The following is a 17306-nucleotide window of genomic DNA, read 5'->3' as shown; positions in this document are numbered from 1 at the left end:
ATTAGGTAAAACACTTTGTTGTGCCTTTTCTCTAAAACTATAAAAGATAGAGAGTTCAAAATTTGTAGGTAGCTTCAAGTACTGACGTTCAACACTCTTTATACAGGGTATTTCAACAATTAACTCAATTATTTGCTTTTAAAAGTAATTCCAAGCTATCTTATTCTCTGATAATTCCCGTATTTTCTCTGATCTAACTGTTGTAATATTTTTTATCCCTCTAATTTAAATACCACAAAATCTCAAATGGAAAATTGATGAAAAACAATAAACAAAATCAAAGAAAAGTTAAATAAAAAAATCATAATAACCGATTTTTTTTCTTAATATTTACAATTTTTATTTATATTAAACAGAAAATAAACAACATAAAAACAACATTGATTAAACGAGCTTTACACGAGCTATCTATCCAAACCAAAGCTGTACCACATAAGCTATAATAACAAAATAAAGTACCTATCTACACCCATCCTGCCTTGCTGCCACGTTTTACAAGCTATATTATTTTATAGAACGTAGAAGCAACAACATTAGCCAAGCAACAGCAGGTATGTTTACAGGAGAGATGGGAAGAAGTATTCAGAGAGTGTAGAAACAGAGATATAGGCTCATATGGAGTTAACTAAGTGATAACTAGCAGAATGTATGGATATTAGTTCAAGAGCCACTGCCAGAAAAATAGGACAATGCAATTGTTTAAGATTTTACCTAATTCATAAAATTTCCCCGAGAAATATTCAAGCAGATTTAAAACATCATAAGGGGTTTCTCTGAGAAAAAATCGAAAAAAAAGTCTGAAACAATTTTTTTCGGAATTTGTTAAAACTCAGTTTTAAAGAGTACATTTGATCAAACAAAATAAAAATCGCATTTATTTAAGGATTCTGAGAAAAACGATATCTCGGATCAATTTTTTTATTTTTCCTCGAAAATTTTTGATCCAATCGTTAAATAAATCAAATTTTTGTGTTCTTTGAGTCAAATATACCTTATAAACTGCTTTTGGTCAAATTTCGAAATTGCCTTAATTCTTTTGCAATTTTTTTAAGGGGTCTTAAACATGAAAATTTTTTTCATTTCCCATTTCGATAAAACTCATAAAGTATTTTTGATACAAAAAATTAAATATCGATTGAATTATATGCTTGATTGCATAGTTTCTGAGATAAAGTCCAAAATACCATGTGAGTAAAAGGTATGAAAAAGGAAATTTTATAATATGTACCATTCTTGATTATCAGTTATGTATGTGTCACATGTTTATATGTGTTATGTGATAAAGAAATCAACACTGACTATGCATGGTATTTCAACAATTAACTCAGTCAATTATTTGTTTTCACTATTTTATTTGATTTTTATATTAGTTTTAAGGGTTTAATTAATGCCATTGAAGAGGATTGTCAAAGCAATCGAAATCGGTCTAACTAATTAATAACAATTTGATAAATCTAGCTAAATCTTTTTATTATGGGTCCTCTGAAGGGGATACATTTGAACGAATGAATCTTGGACTACACACATGTATAGTACTCGTATAAGTAAATAGTGTTGTGTGTTAATATTTTACTCTTGTATGGTTTGTTATTGTGAATGTTTTCATATAGATATAGATTATAGCATGCGGTCGATTTATAATCAAAAGGTGGGTTTTTGTTTTGTTGTTGGTCTTGTTCGTTTTATTACATATGCAATGTAAAATATACACCTCATCTAGCTAGATCTAGCTAGGTACATCATACACTGCTTAAAGCCTACCTGCTTGCAGTTAAATACATCAAAGCTAGTGCCTTTCAAAGACCTATTAAAACATTTATGTTATGAATCTATAGTAATAAATAGTTCATGTATGAGTTAGTTAGCCATTGAGTATATGTAATACATCAAAATAACTAAACAATATTTAATGATAAAAAAATTGGAAGTATTTATCAAAATTACGTCCATTCAACCAATTAAGGTTGATCGGACATTACAAATTTATACAGTACACTCTAAATTTAGATTGATTTAGATTAGATTATTAGTAATCGGATTTAGGGTGTTTCGATACCCAATCCAATGTAACTTCTTTTGTATAAATTTCAAGTCGATTCTCTGTACGATTTACGATTAATTATTCAAAAAAAAAAACCCTTTTTTCATGATGGTATATGAAGAAGTCGTAATAAATGTTGGTTTTTTAGTCAAAAAGTGCTTTTAAAAATGTTTTACTATTTGTATCAAAACTTTTATTAATATTCCTCAAGTTTTTAGCTTAAAAATTATCCAAAACTAAGAACTGTGAAGACAAAAACTTTTTTTTGATAAACTTTGAGACTTTGATAGTTAATTTCTCTTAAACCGTACAGAAAATCGATTTTGAATTTTCACAAAAGATACATCAAATGATAATTAATTGATAAATAAAATTTCAATTTTTTTTATTTTTTTAATATCGATATACCTAAAAAGATCAAAACTAATCAGGGCTTCTTTTCTCGCTTCATCAATTTTGATGAGAAATTTTTAAAACTTGTATAAAATTCGATGAATTACCGTATTAAAGATACAACTTTTAAACCTACATGTATCATCAAGTAGTCGATGGATTTTTTTTTAAATGCTTATCTTAAAATGTCAACTACTTATTTAAAGTGCCATACAAATTAGTAAAGGACAGTTTTTTTTTAGTTATTTTACTCAGAAGTTTAGATAATAATTGTGTGTGGTCTAACATAGTTTAGAATTTAGATAAATGTTGTGATAAACTTATTTTATAAACAATATTATAAAATAGCCTAACAACTCAACTTTACCACTTGTTGTAAATCAGTGCTGGGCAATGCTTGCTCTACAGAGCATCTCAGCTCTCAGGGTACAATGAGTATCGTCCAGCTCACTTCTTCGGACATACATGCTAAAAGTCACTCAGAGCAAAACAAAGTGAACGCCTGCCCACCAGTGTTTTAAACAAACTAACCATAATTACTTAAATTGTAATATTTAGAGTATGTAACATATATTAAATATTATTGGATGAGTGCACTTTCTTTATAATCAGAATATGAATAATAAACACATCATCAACATAAAACCGTTTATTGATGGTTAGTTCATAAACAATATTTGAAAAAAAACACCTCATCTTACTACCGTGTATACAGGACAGATCAGAACTTGCTAGAGTAATAATATATACTAGCTGTGAACTACCCGCTTTGCTGGGCAACATCCCCACTTGCACCCCTCCCTCCACATTTCCTTGCGTTGGATAACAGTTTTGTAATGTACACGTCATGCTCTTTTATTTGATACCCCACTTAGGTATATTTGTAAATATTCGATAATTCCTTCCCGCTTTCTCGCTACACCTTTCTACCCTCCGAAGGTTAAAAGTAGATAAAAACAATAGATCTTTGAAGCTGGTTGTATATCGTGTCAATATTTGAGCTTAATCGATGCACAACTTTTTTAGTTTTTGGAGCATATCCCTTTCAACCCCTTTCTCTACTATAATATGGATGTATTATACATAAAAACCTTCCTCTTGAATCACTCTATCTATTAAAAAAAACCGCATCAAAATCCGTTGCGTAGTTTCAAAGATTTAAGCGTACAAAGGGACATAGGGACATAGGGACAGAAAAAGCGACTTTGTTTTATAATATGTAGTGATGATAGTGAAGAAATGAATGACCGTTGTATGATTTTATTTATAAAGGTGGTTGAATTTATATTTTTTATTTGTTATAAATAAATCGTGATGATGATTAATTATTACACGCAATTTCATTTATTTACATTCATTAAATACTAAATAATAATTGTTGTGTATTATTTTACATGCGGGCTAGGCTTTATTCCTATATCATATCATACCATGTTTAACCGCAATAATACAATATTAATTTTTATTTTAGATATGCAACAAAAAAAAAACATGAGCGAATATAAATCAATCCACCTGCAGCGGGAGGTCACATACGTTAGACTATCATTTTTTGCATAAAAATTACTTTTTATCGAAATTGAAATAATTTTTGTATAGACAAAAATTGTTCATTTTTTTATAAGGAACATTTTTTATATTTAAACTTTTGTACGTTTGTCTCTAAGGGTTTACAAGATGGGTTCTAGGGACCCAAGACCTCGAACTATATTGTTTTTACGTAATGAGCACGCTTTAATAATTTTAGCTTGATAATTCCCAATTTATAACCATTCTGAAAAAATAACAGTCTATGAAATAATTATTATTCGAAGAAATATTCTCGATACACGAAATTTTTTTTATTTTTTCGCACTCATAATAATAAATTGATATAAATAAATAATTGATTGATCTCTTATCGAATATTCAACAAATAAAAATTTACGAAGCAGAACATATAAGATCAAATTATCATTTTCGAATAACATTTACCCAGAAAATTTATTAATGGTTATAAAAACAAATTTTCGAACATCCATATAAAAAAACAATTTATATTTTTCCTATATAAATACATTAAATAGAAAACGTGTTTCTATCCACTAAACCTGTTCTATTTTATAATGCATACACATAATACAGAGTGTCAAATTTAATCAGTGACCTAACAGGACTATCCTAGGTCAACTGATGTAACCATTAGCAGGAATCAGTCTATTTTAATTAATGATTTTACTTTCTGTAACTAGTATTTAAGAATGTACAAGCGCCAGGACAATTTTTGATAAAAGGCTTAAAATTTTAGTTCGGGTTGCCCGAGTATTTAAATAAATAAATGACTTCAAAAGTAGGCATTGGTCTTATGAGAAAACGGTAGATGGATGATATGTTTTCATAGACTTTTCCAAAACTAGTCAGTCAAAATTTAAAAAAAAAACTATTTAAATTAAAGTTAAAACCTTATTTTGAAATTAGAAATTGAGATAGAAAGGTTAAAAGAAGGGGTGAAAGTTTATATAAAACATTGTTATGTTTAAAATCGAAATTACCAAGCGAAGACAGTTCAAACATAAATATTAAAAGCAGTATAAACAGAATATTCAAACAATTAACTCTTATTTTTATCTTCAATTTAATAATGCAATATTTTACGTTGATTGTTTGACACACTGTATTTATTTGTATTATGTAGTATAAAAAAAAAAAGTTCATGAATTTTAAATAAGGATAAAAGTCAACACGCAAAGCAAGTCTGTTGTTATGTGTGCGCTCAGTGCTTACAGCTCATAGCACAGTGGTTGCTTGTGCTGTGTGCGCTAGTATTTGTTTGGTATGTTGTGAAATACACCTTTATATAAATACTATCTCTTCAATTGAAATTTTACTAGCTAGCTGTATTTTTTTTTTTTTGTACCTATGAGAATTTACCTCTACACACCAAAGCCAGCCAGCAATGGGAAGGTTAGTCAGAGTGTTGCACACATTACTAATGTAGGTATGTTTTTATATATCACTGTTGTTCAATGAAAGTCTGACTTTTTATACCATGTATATATGAAATATACATAGTATATTAAGTTTAGTCCAAAGTTTGTAACGCTTAAAAATAATGATGCTAGGAAAAAAATTTTGTCATAGGTGTTCATAAACCACTCACCTAATTAGTCCATTTCCGGTTGTGCGTCCGTCCGTCTGTGGACACGATAACTCAAAAACGAAAAAAGATATCGAGCTGAAATTTTTACAGCGTACTCAGGACGTAAAAAGTGAAGTCAAGTTCGTAAATGAGCATCATAGGTCAATTGGGTCTTGGGTCCGAAGACCCATCTTGTAAACCGTTAGAGATAGAACAAAAGTTTAAATATAAAAAATGTTCCTTATCAAAAATTAAACAACTTTTGTTTGAAACATTTTTTCTGTTTACTCGTGAGTTCGCCAATCAGGCGGAAATTTTATAATATATGTACTATACTTGATTATCAGTTATGTATGTGTCACATGTTTGTATGTGTAATGTTATAAAGAAATCAACACTGAATATGCATGGTATTTCAACAATTAACTCAGTCAATTGTTTGTTTTCACTTGTTTTTTATTCAAAGGAAATTTTATTAATTTCTCCTTAGTTAATTGAGTTCTAAATGATTAAAGGAAAAACCAAATTGATTTATTACCTTTCTAAAGAAAATTTCTAAAAACAATTATAAATAATTATTATTTTGAACTGCGTTTTAACCATTAAGGTAGAATGTCCGCAAATCCACTTTGGTGCAGAATGAAATTTAAATTTTGAGTAGATGTTAAGAATAGGGAACTTTCGGTAGTGAAAAAAAAATTACGAAATTTGATAGAATTTATGTAGAAATATTTTTAAATATTCTGATTTTAAATCATAAAAGCACATTATTGTTTTATTATATTAAAATTAAAAGTCGTCATTTTTAATCTGTATATCACGTGACCTAAAACACGAGCCGCCATGATGTGTCTACAAACATAATGGTTTTTTCTTAACTGACGATAAAAAATTTCAACCTATGCCCTTTTATTTTCAGATTTTCTAATTTCTGAAATTATTATTACGAACAGTTAAAAAAAAACCACATTTTTCAATTTGTTCTAGACCGGTTTTTAAGTCTTGTAGTTAACGTTCCTTTCAGAAGGACCTTCTATAAGATAAAACAGACCATCTTCTAATTGTTACAAAGAATATGGTGATGGATAAAGGATATATGTAGAGAGAGCAACAATCCTCCCATGCTTGTTTTTATACTCGCATTCAACATATCTACAACGAACATGTATGAATGTACGTACAGTGTACACACATCTATAATAGACAGATGTTCTTCAACCCCTAATTGACAAACGACCCCATGCATAGTGTATTACTACAAAACCGAATACCGATACATCATCTACTATTCATAAGTTCAGAAGAGAAACGAACACTACACAAACTACTTGCTGTAAAAATTGATAAACAAAAATACGATAAAACGTGTTGTGTACAAGTTTTGTTTTTTTAAACGGTCACACACAAATTATTTCCTTGGAAGTTTGAGGGTCATTTCAACAAAGTTTAACTTCAATTTTAAATATTTAAAAATATGTCTTGTTTTTTTAAAACACAATTTTTGCTGACCAATGAAAATTTAGTTTAAAATTATTACATGGTCGAATAAAAGATGTTCCTTGAAACTTCCAAGTTTTATGCACTTTTCAAAATCGTTCATTTCAATTGCTTCTTAAGGATGTATGAGCATGACAACAATGTTTGATTTAAAGGCTCAAAATTTGTTTGTAGGTAGTCTTTTACTCAAAGAATATGTGGTTAAAATTTCAGTTTAGGTATCCGTGCAAATTTTTAAGAAAAAAGTCATTAAAAATCGATATAAAATACATTGGCTCTTATGGAGGAATCTCAAAAAACGACATATTTTGGAAGTTTTTGATAATTTTCATTTGGAATGAATGAAAACAAATTTTAAAAAAAACTTTTTAATAGAAAGTAAACATATTAGCAATGAATTAGAAAAGAAAAAAACTAAGTGTCACCGTCCATATAAGGGATGTAAGAGCAGGGTAGATTAAGGGTTGAAATTATTTTTATCTTATTTTCATCAAAGATGAATTTTGTTATAACTTCATGAATGTAGACGAAAAATAAGAATAAAATTTTTCGATATGTGTCTTGGTTTTCGAAATATCGAAAGCTAAATAATTAAACAAAATTTTCAATTTTCGATATTTTGAAAATTAAGCCAGATATCGAAAAATTTTACTTTTCGTTTTATATCGTCAAGTAATAATATAAATTTATCATCAAAATTGAAAACATCTATTTTTAAATTTGTGTCCCCACTACCATGCTCATACATCCTTAAGGTAGTACGGGCGCCAAGGCAAGCTTAGACTTGTGATTGAAATTATTTGTACCTAATGAATTTTGTTATAACTTCATGAATGTAAACGAAAAATAAGAATTAAATTTTTCCATATCTGGTGAACGAAATCGGTAAGTATGATATCTATTATATCGACAATTTTTGGCAAAATATATCATACCTCTTGAATCTATTTTTATGGTATTTTACCCAAGTTTAGAATATTTTTTCTATGTACCTACAGAATGCGTGTTTGATTAAAACTTTCGTGATTTTAAAGACAAACTTCCTTCACCAAAAAGGGTAATCGATTAATACGTCAAACACAATTTGAGGTTAAGTTCAAAATAAAATTATTTTATCAAAATAACACACACGAAAACTTATTATTGAAATTAATTGAGCGTTTAAGACTTGAAGAAGATAAATCATGCAATTTTAAATTTAATATAAAAATACAAAAAAAAATTATTTTTGGATTGAAAATATATAAAAATATGTTAATTAAACCAACAACAGTATTATTAAATTTTTTTAAGCAGTAGACCTTAACTTTTTTTTAAAAAGATTATAATTATTATTTAAAAATGATTAGTAAGTGAAATAATCGTGGCTTAGCACAAAGTTAGCTGAACACCCAAAAATTTAAAAGAGAATCCACTTAGTGTTAATAAAAAAAAATAATAGCAAAGAATTAATCTAAAATTTGCAAAACCACGGTTCCGAGGAAGAATTTTTTGAAATAATTTATTTCTTTGGTATTTAATTTTTATTTAATTGACATGTTTGCGTTTTAATTCCACATTTACTATCCTTCCCATAGCTGAATTAATAACGGCCCTGATTTGAACATTGATTAGTGCAAGAGTTTCTTCAATTTCCGAAGTCAAAAATTTGTATTGACAATAAAGTTAGTCAAAAAGATAGTCTAATCGATCGAAATCGACCTTTTTAAGTATCTACTCATAGTTCATATTCGAAATGATATTTTATTAATAGTCCATAGAGTTTAATGGTACGGACTCCTAAAAATTATTTAAATTATTCAACATTTTTATTATTTACTGTTGTACAAGCATTTTTCAATGACCACCAAATTTATGTACAATTAACCTGAATGTGAAATCTGTCCGATCGATTTATTTAAAAAAACAAAATAACCATATTTTGTGGTGTAATTACACTTATAGTTTTTAGATAATTAAATTGGCAGAAACGGCAAAATATAATTAAATGTTAATGAATATCAAGGAAATATTTCTAAAATTAGGAAGTTTAAACAAACATTCAAATATTTAGGCCATTTAACTAGTATTTGTGCCATAATTTTTTATTTTTGATATTTTGACATTCTCGAATTTTCTGATTTTGTTTTCAAGTGACAGAACTGTCAACTCAGCTTATAATACAACATTCCTTATAACAGAAGTCTAATTTTATCAACACGTCTTCGATGCCAAAATTAAGAATCCTCGAATTTAGTATTCTTTGCAAAACTGTACCACATTCTTTGTTACAAGTTTCAAAACAAAAAGTTGTTTCTTTAAACGCAACAAATAGCTTTGATATTCAAATTTTTTAAACCCCTTTAAATAAATCTTTTTATTCAAAATCAGATTGGGGTAAGATTTTAAGTAAATTTATCTCTTCCAAAAAATCTCTTAAAAAAGTTCTTCATTTTAAAAAATATTTCGAAATTAATGTATATACAATTTAAATAAATTTTTTTACTACAAAATTTAATTAAAATCCAATAAAAAATTTTATATTAAAAAAATCTTGGCATGGCCATTAATATCCAAACCGGACTGCAGCAAATTTGATTAATAAAATTTGAAATGTTTCAATAAAAACGATAAAATTCGAAATGAAATTTTTAACAAACTTTTTAGTATGTAAATATAATAAAAATTTTTAAAACCTTTAAAAAAAACATTTCTTTAAAAGTACTTTGTTTATCTAAATTTATCTCAAAAAAATTTTAACATTAAAATTGACCTTAAAAAAGTTGTAATTTCTAAAAATTAAAGATAAATTTTCACACAAGAGAAATTTCCAAGAAAATGATAATTAATTTTATAATTTGTAAGTATTTAAAGTGATTATTTTGACAAGAATCTTTTTATCAAAATCGAAACATTTATTGAAAAGAATAAATAACAATGCATGTCGTGGAGGCATCCGGTAGGAACTATGTCCTTTTCGTTATAAATTATGTATTATTGAATAAGAAGCACAATGAAGTAATGGTAATAAAACTGTAATGATTTTTTTTCGTTTATGAAGTAATGAAAATAAACATTTTCTTATGAATTCTTATGAATCATAAACAAACGCCATCTATGAACAGTAATCAGAAGTTATCAAAGATAAGAATCACTTAGTTAATAGTTAATTGTACAGCTTTAATTATTATGACATACACAAACAGATCAGAACGACAACGTGCGCTAAGGAACATAAAATAGAGGCCCAAACTTCTACTGTGGGCGAAAAATCAATTAAAAATTTTAACGAGAATGCATAATACCTTGTAAAATAAATTTTCTCAAATAAGTAATCTGAGAAATTTTGTTTTAAATATTTTTGGCATATTTATTTAATTTTAAAAAAAATCAAAAAATATAGAATTTAATATATTATTTCTGCGCTGGCATTGAGGTATTATATTGGTTTGCTGTATATTAGAACCTTTTTCAAGGTTTTTTTTCCACATCAGATAATATGTTATGAATATTACACAAATATAAAACTAAATACTTTCATATTTTTAAAACTTGCATATTATTTTTTAAAATAAAACTTTGAAAAAGATTACTACTTTAAAAAATTATGGAGATTACCATGAGATGTCCAAAGATTATTTCATTGATCTTAATTTTATGTTTAATCAGACACAAATTTTTAATTATACATTTTTTGTTGTTGCCCAGGGCTTGGCTAGTTTTTTTTATTTTTATTTTAAATCTTTATTCTCCTTAATTATAGAATCATCTTATTCAAATTTGATCAAAATTTTTCTTAAGACCTTGATTTGATATTTGTGATGTAAGAATTATTATTTTCTCGAAAGTTAACAAAATAACGATCACAAAACGTCAATTCATTTTTGATACTGTGTCAATCACATTTATTGACTTCCGATTTCCTTGTTTTGTGTGGCCATGTTGAAATTAGTTTTAATTGAAATACGGCAACAGTGCAAAATTTTAGATTCGTGTTTTACCCTAATTTATTTATCTAAAAATTATGTAAATTTTTGCCTGTTTATCTTTTAAAAACGCAACCAGGTTATGTCATAAAAAATTAAAAAGGCTCCTAAGACTTCTATATATAAAAGTGTCCGGCATAAAGATTGAATTCGTTACCTGAATGATATAAAATTACAGGTAACTACAAGAGAATTGTAAGGAATTTCTAAAAAAGCATGTGTTAAGTTAAAAATAACACACAATTCACATAAAATTCTTTTGCAATTGATCCGAATAATTTAAAACTGTTGAGTACAAAAATAGAATTTCACATACAGTAATGTTCAATAAAACTGAGTAACGGTTAAAACACATTTTTTTATTTATTTTAATCCTAAAATAATGTATTTCTATTAATAAAAAAAATAAATAAATTTAATGTCGGTGTAAGATTTTCTTACAGGTTTTTTTGTTTGTTTTATAAAATTTTTTAATTCTTCTTGGCTTGCTGTGGCGACACACATTTACCGTTGTGTGTATATTTATATTCTCACTTTTTGCGAAAAATGTTCGCGATATAATTAACGTGTGTGGTGTCTGTTTTATTTAATTTTACAAAAATACATTTAAAATGTTCTCAATAGATTTATAAAGCATGCCTTACAAAGATACTAGACGTGGATTATTACTTCGACCCGGTTTTTTGTTATTAAATCGGTAAAATAAATAAAAAAAAATTTTGGATATAAATGTTTTCAAAGAAATTTTCTGAAATCTAACCAAAAATTAAGTTTTCGAATGGAATTTTAGACGAATTCTTAAAAACTATGCATTCTATCATCAAATTAATCAGATTTTTGTAGGTACGCCTTTGAAAAAAAATCAAAAATATTTTTTTATTTCGAAATTTGATAAAACTCGATTTATCGGATAATTTCAACCTGTAATTCAAAAAATCAAGCCAGTTTAACGATTAAACAATTATTTTCTATGATATCGCCTGAAATTCCATATTTCGGAGTGATTTCGACGGTATTTCAAGAACTGATTTTAGCTGTTAAAGCTTGCGTTTTTAACATATAAATTCCTAAGTAATTAAAGCTTTACTTTATTATATAACAAGGCTAATTTTCTTACGATTAATTTAGAAAACTAATAATAATTAATTAAAAACGTGGCAAATATTTTCCTATAAAGAAAAATCATAACAAGCGTCCCTGGTTTTTCCATAAAATACATTTAAAGTGATGAAATGAATGGTATTTGAGCGTCATTTCTTCTATAGGTAATTTTCTCTAAATCTTTCGGCATTAATATTTCAAAAACTATGGTATATATCGCAAAATTTTTCTCTTAATTTCCTTCTAATTTTCCCAAGTTCTAACAAACTTTGAAACGTAAGTCTCAAATATTTTCATACGCTCATTTTTATGGGAACGTCCCTAAGTATATATAAGAGCCTAAATATCCGAACGGTCTAAGGCGTTTGTCTTCGACTGTTCGTCTATTTAGACTTAGGTTGCGGGGTTCGAATCCAGGCAGCGGCAGTGTGAACAATTATGATTAATGAGGGCGGTAGAATTGATTACATTGTCGTCGCTTGGATAAGAGCGAAGTAACCGACTCCACTCACATCAAAATGTAATTGTAAAATATGCTTGTAATAAAATAAATTAAGATTAACAAATAATGATGTGGGTGGCCTCTGTTATAGGCGTATGTGTCAGAGAAACGGAGGTTAAACCCCATTATTATTATTATTATTATTTCGATTTAAGAAAACTAATTAATATTTTAGGCTGTGGCCAGACACCAATTATTTTTTTTTTTAATTGATGAGAAAAGAATTGAACAGCAAAGAAATAAATTTTGTAGGTATTTGTTTAATTAGCCAGAACAGTTAACGATAAACTTTCTTTCAAATATTAGAATTATTTTTTTTGTGTAGAATTGTTTAATGTTTTGTGGAGAAGATTTTTTTTAAAATAACATTGTTTAGAAAACGACAACTGTTAATTATTAGCAAAGTCTGTTGTCACCAACAGAAAATTGAGAGTGGAAAAAAGTATTCTAAGAATTTTTTGATTGCCAAGAATGCTTTACCTAATTGAATTTTCTAAAATTATTACTTAATCTAGAAATTTCGAAATCCTTAAAAATAATTCTCTTCTTAAAAGTCAAATTTATTTAAAAAACATATTTTTTCTTGTAAAATCCTGTTGACATTCAAAAATTTGTAATTGAGGTCGAATAATGAAATGAACAGTAAATAATCCTTACTTGAAGTAAATTAATTAATTAATTACATTTATTTAATTAAAATACAAAAAAAACTCTCTAAGTCGTTAGTTAAATAACAAATTGAACCTTATTTCAGTCTAGGGTCAAACGAAATATTTGACAGCCATTTCAAAACCATTAGAAAACCGAAATTTCGGCATATTTGATAGCCATTTTAAAAAGTAAACACCATTTTTATCAAAAAACTTCGAAAACCATAATTGTGTTAGTTTTTTAAACTTAGACATTGAAAACTTTCTATACAGGTTATTTCTACAATTAACTCAGTCAATTGTTGGTTTTCACTTGTTTTATTTCACTATCGTCCCCAATTTTTAGCATGTAACACAATTTAAAAATTTTCTAATCTCCAAAAAAGAGAAGTTCTCAGTAATGTTGATTTTCGTGGACGAAAAATTTTAGTTAGACACGAATTATTTCCAACCCGTTTAGAAATAATAACTGTCAAGTATTCCATCTGACCCTAAACATATGTTTAGTAATTTTTTTTTTTTTAAAACAAAGATAAATTGAATCTAATCTGGGTCAATATTAAAATCCTGCTTGCTACATAACAAATTTCAATTAAAAACAATGTAATTTTACATATTATGAAATGGTCGAGTTTTTTTAAACTCAATCAGTGTCTATTTTTTAACCGACTTCAAACAAAAAAAGAGGAGGTTATCAATTCGACTGTATTTTTTTTTCTATGTTTGTTACCTCAGAACTTTCGACTGGGTGAACCGATTTTGATTATTCTTAATCTATTTGAAAGCTAGTGCTTCCCGTGTGGTCCTATTTTGATCGAGTTCTGATAACGACATCCATGAGAAAATCATAAAAGTCTTAAATTTGCATTAAGTATGCACAACAAGAGGACGAATTACTCAAAATCACGCCAACCGATTTCGATGATTCTTTTTTTAGTGATAAATTAGTTAGTGTACTTCAGATTCACTAAAAATCACAAAATAAAAAAAACTTAACTGACTTCAAAAGAAAAACTTTTCCAAAACAAATTAAAAGTAAAAAAATTACGATAATATAATGTATTTAAAATTATTGTTATTTTTGGAGTCGGTGTCAGCCAAACTAATGTAGCAAACTGTTCTGTCAGAGTTGTTTCCTTGGCTGACACCGACTCCAAAAATAACAATTATTTTAACTACATTATATTATCGTTATTTTTTTACTTTTAATTTGTTTTGGAAAAGTTTGTCTTTTGAAGTCAGTTTTCTTTTAGTTTAAAAGCTTTTTTTATTTCAAAAAAAAAAAAATTTCGTTTTCATTTCAGACTTTCTTTATTTAGAACAAAAGCCACTTTTCTAATTACACAAACGTTCTTGGGAGAGAAATCGAAATAAAAAAAAAACACAGCTGATCAGTAAACAAAATACTTTTTACACGATTGGCATAATGCCATTTATTACACGATTATTTAGACATCGATATCAGAATTTTGGGCTAATTTAAAAAAGAAAAAAAATCTTATACGTCACACTTTTTAATAAAGTATGTGATCTCTATATACGGGGAATTTTTTCCACACCTGTGGGGAATTTAAAGGAATTTTCTTACACTTTTCATTTTAAAATCACTCAAAATTTTTCTTCACATTTATGACACAAAACACTTGGTCTCACTTAATAAAATTCACTTACAAAAAAATTTCTTTTTGGTAAAAACTGGGTCACAAAATAAATCACCTTAATTTTTTTTTAAATCACTTGAAAATTTTCTTTTTAAAATTCACTTCACTCTATTTTTTCTTCTTCTTATTTTATCAGTTTTTGAAAGATTTAAAAAATTTTTAAGTTGGAAGGAATTAACAAAGGAATGGTTGATATGAGTTAATATAAAGATCACAAACCTTCTAGAACTTGAAATTCATGAATTTTAATTCGAAAAATATTGAAAAAATTCGTTTTAATTGAAAAATTTATGAATTTTATTAATAAAAACATTCAACTTTGACGTGGCGTAGAAATTTTTTTCAAGTTCGAAAAACAAGTTTCGATGTGGCTTACATATTTTAAAAATGATATATATTGGAAGAGAATTATTTTTTATTGAATATTTATTAATAAATTAATTGATATTAGGTTATTAAGTCACAGAATATGGCGACTTATCTTAACTAACAACTTTCAAGTCTACTTAGAGAGTCCATAAGGACACAATTTTGTACCATTTTTCATAGTTTTTCTAAGGTTAGAATAATAAAAATGCACTTACCTCATTTCTTAAATATTCCTCTATTGCTCGTTGTGCTGAATCCGTTAATTTCACAAATATTAAAACTTTATTTTCATTAAAACTACCTTTTGATGACAAACCATACTGATCACCTGCACAGAGCGCCGCCATTTCTGTCCTGTCGTTTGCACGACTCAACCAGCTGACGTCGGCTAGTCAAATCAGCAACTAATTAATTTACATTGACGTTAACAATTTTCGATAAAATTCGAATTGAATTTTATTTTAAATACGTGTTTTACGACTTATTGGCACAAACAATTCGTCATAAAGACTGACATTCAATTCTTATCTAATAGAAATATGTTGTTTGTGGCAGCACCTATTTGGTACTGTTTCAAAAATTATGACAAGAGTTTACATGAGCAGCGCACTCTACAGATCGTTCTCACAAAATAACACTCTCGAATGTAGTCGAACTTATTCCTTCGGATATTCATATTTTTCGATATTTTCAAAAATAAAATAAAAACGAAAACCTGTTGCAATTTATACGATTGCATTTCGAAAATTTCCTACATCTCATGCAGTTTTAAAGAACAAAACAAAATGACGTTGAAGTAAATTATTTACTAATCAAAAAAGCCACATAAATATTATTTTTAAACCAAATATAAAATGGTACTAATGATACTATCACTGCCATCTCTACATCGTGACAGACAACTAATCTAGAATCAAAATTCAAATTTTATTATTACTTGTTGGTGAACGATTTACCTCGAAATTACACTTGTCTATTTAGAAACCGTTCAGAAATGATTTTGAGGATAAAAATGCTATGAATTTTCAAAACTACTCATTTTTTTGTGCTCAAAGCAGATAAAATTAAGAATGATCTTTTTAAAATCATTTGGAATGTTCGAGAATGAACTAGATTGTTTCAAAATTTTCGATAATCATTTGAAATGTTTTTAAATATTAAGCGATTGATTTGAAATGTCCCTGAACGTTCGAAACTGTTCTCCAACATTCGAAAGTAATCTAGAATGTTCGAGAGTGATACAACATAATAAAAAATTAGTTTCAAAAGCTTTTATTGTTTTTGATGAACAAATAATCATAAAGTTAGAACCTTTCGCTTTTCAGTTTTCACAATCTAATTTTGCAAAACTTCTCTGGGCGTAAAAAATTGAAAGTCGAATCAATCGAAAACTTGTCATTGTTTGGGCCAATAGTAAGTTATTTAGAACCACATAAACAACCACAGACTCTAATAGTACAGTCAAAGGTGTAACTGATTAAGGAAAATGAAATTAATCGCTTAGTTTTTGCTAAAACCTGATGGAATGTGTTTTCTTTACATATATGCTGTACAAGTTGCCTATTTATTAATTTTTAACAGCTTTTATTTCGAGATTTGACAGCTAAGAAACACATTTCACCAATTCGACTGTGATGAAACTTACTTGAGCAAAGTTGAGAAGGGTGGTGGGACTCTTGACAGGACACTGTCGATTGAACTACCACTTTCATAAGGGAATCTCCAATGATTCCACTTGTGGAGCCTGCATGGACGATGGCGAAACTTTCATACATGTTATTTGCACCTGCAGAAATCTGCAGGGCGTTAGATTCAGAATGTTCGGGTCCGAAATCTTGAATCCATCTATCCTGGGAGAGATCCCGACGAAGAAGCTGTGGGCTTTCTATGTGGTGTCTGGTCTCGACAGAATCTTTTAACTTCATTCGATTTTAATAGCGCCTCCTACCAAATCGTTCTCAAGGAGGACACATAGGACTCTTGATCTAAGTGCTAGGGACCCACTTGCG

The 17306-nt window shown here is 27.8% G+C and overlaps 1 protein-coding gene across 2 annotated transcripts in view; it reads right to left on the bottom strand.

Annotated features, from left to right (window-relative positions):
- The window catches only part of LOC123301883 (RNA polymerase II elongation factor Ell), a 145182-nt gene extending 129355 nt beyond the window's left edge, over positions 1-15827 (bottom strand). Inside the window, exon 1 of one of the 2 annotated variants that reach the window (XM_044884832.1) lies at positions 15518-15827. In XM_044884832.1, the coding sequence (XP_044740767.1) occupies positions 15518-15644 (127 nt within the window). In that variant the 5' untranslated portion in view covers positions 15645-15827. Of the gene's footprint in view, positions 1-15512 lie in introns of both variants that reach the window. The other variant, XM_044884830.1, reaches the window with a different exon arrangement.
- Positions 15828-17306: the final 1479 nt, after the last annotated feature.

The sequence above is a fragment of the Chrysoperla carnea genome, chromosome 5, assembly GCF_905475395.1.
Source record: "Chrysoperla carnea chromosome 5, inChrCarn1.1, whole genome shotgun sequence".
Classification (NCBI taxonomy): Eukaryota; Metazoa; Arthropoda; class Insecta; order Neuroptera; family Chrysopidae; genus Chrysoperla; species Chrysoperla carnea.
Note: the sequence above shows the minus strand (reverse complement) of the source record. Positions and strands in the feature narration are given on the sequence as shown.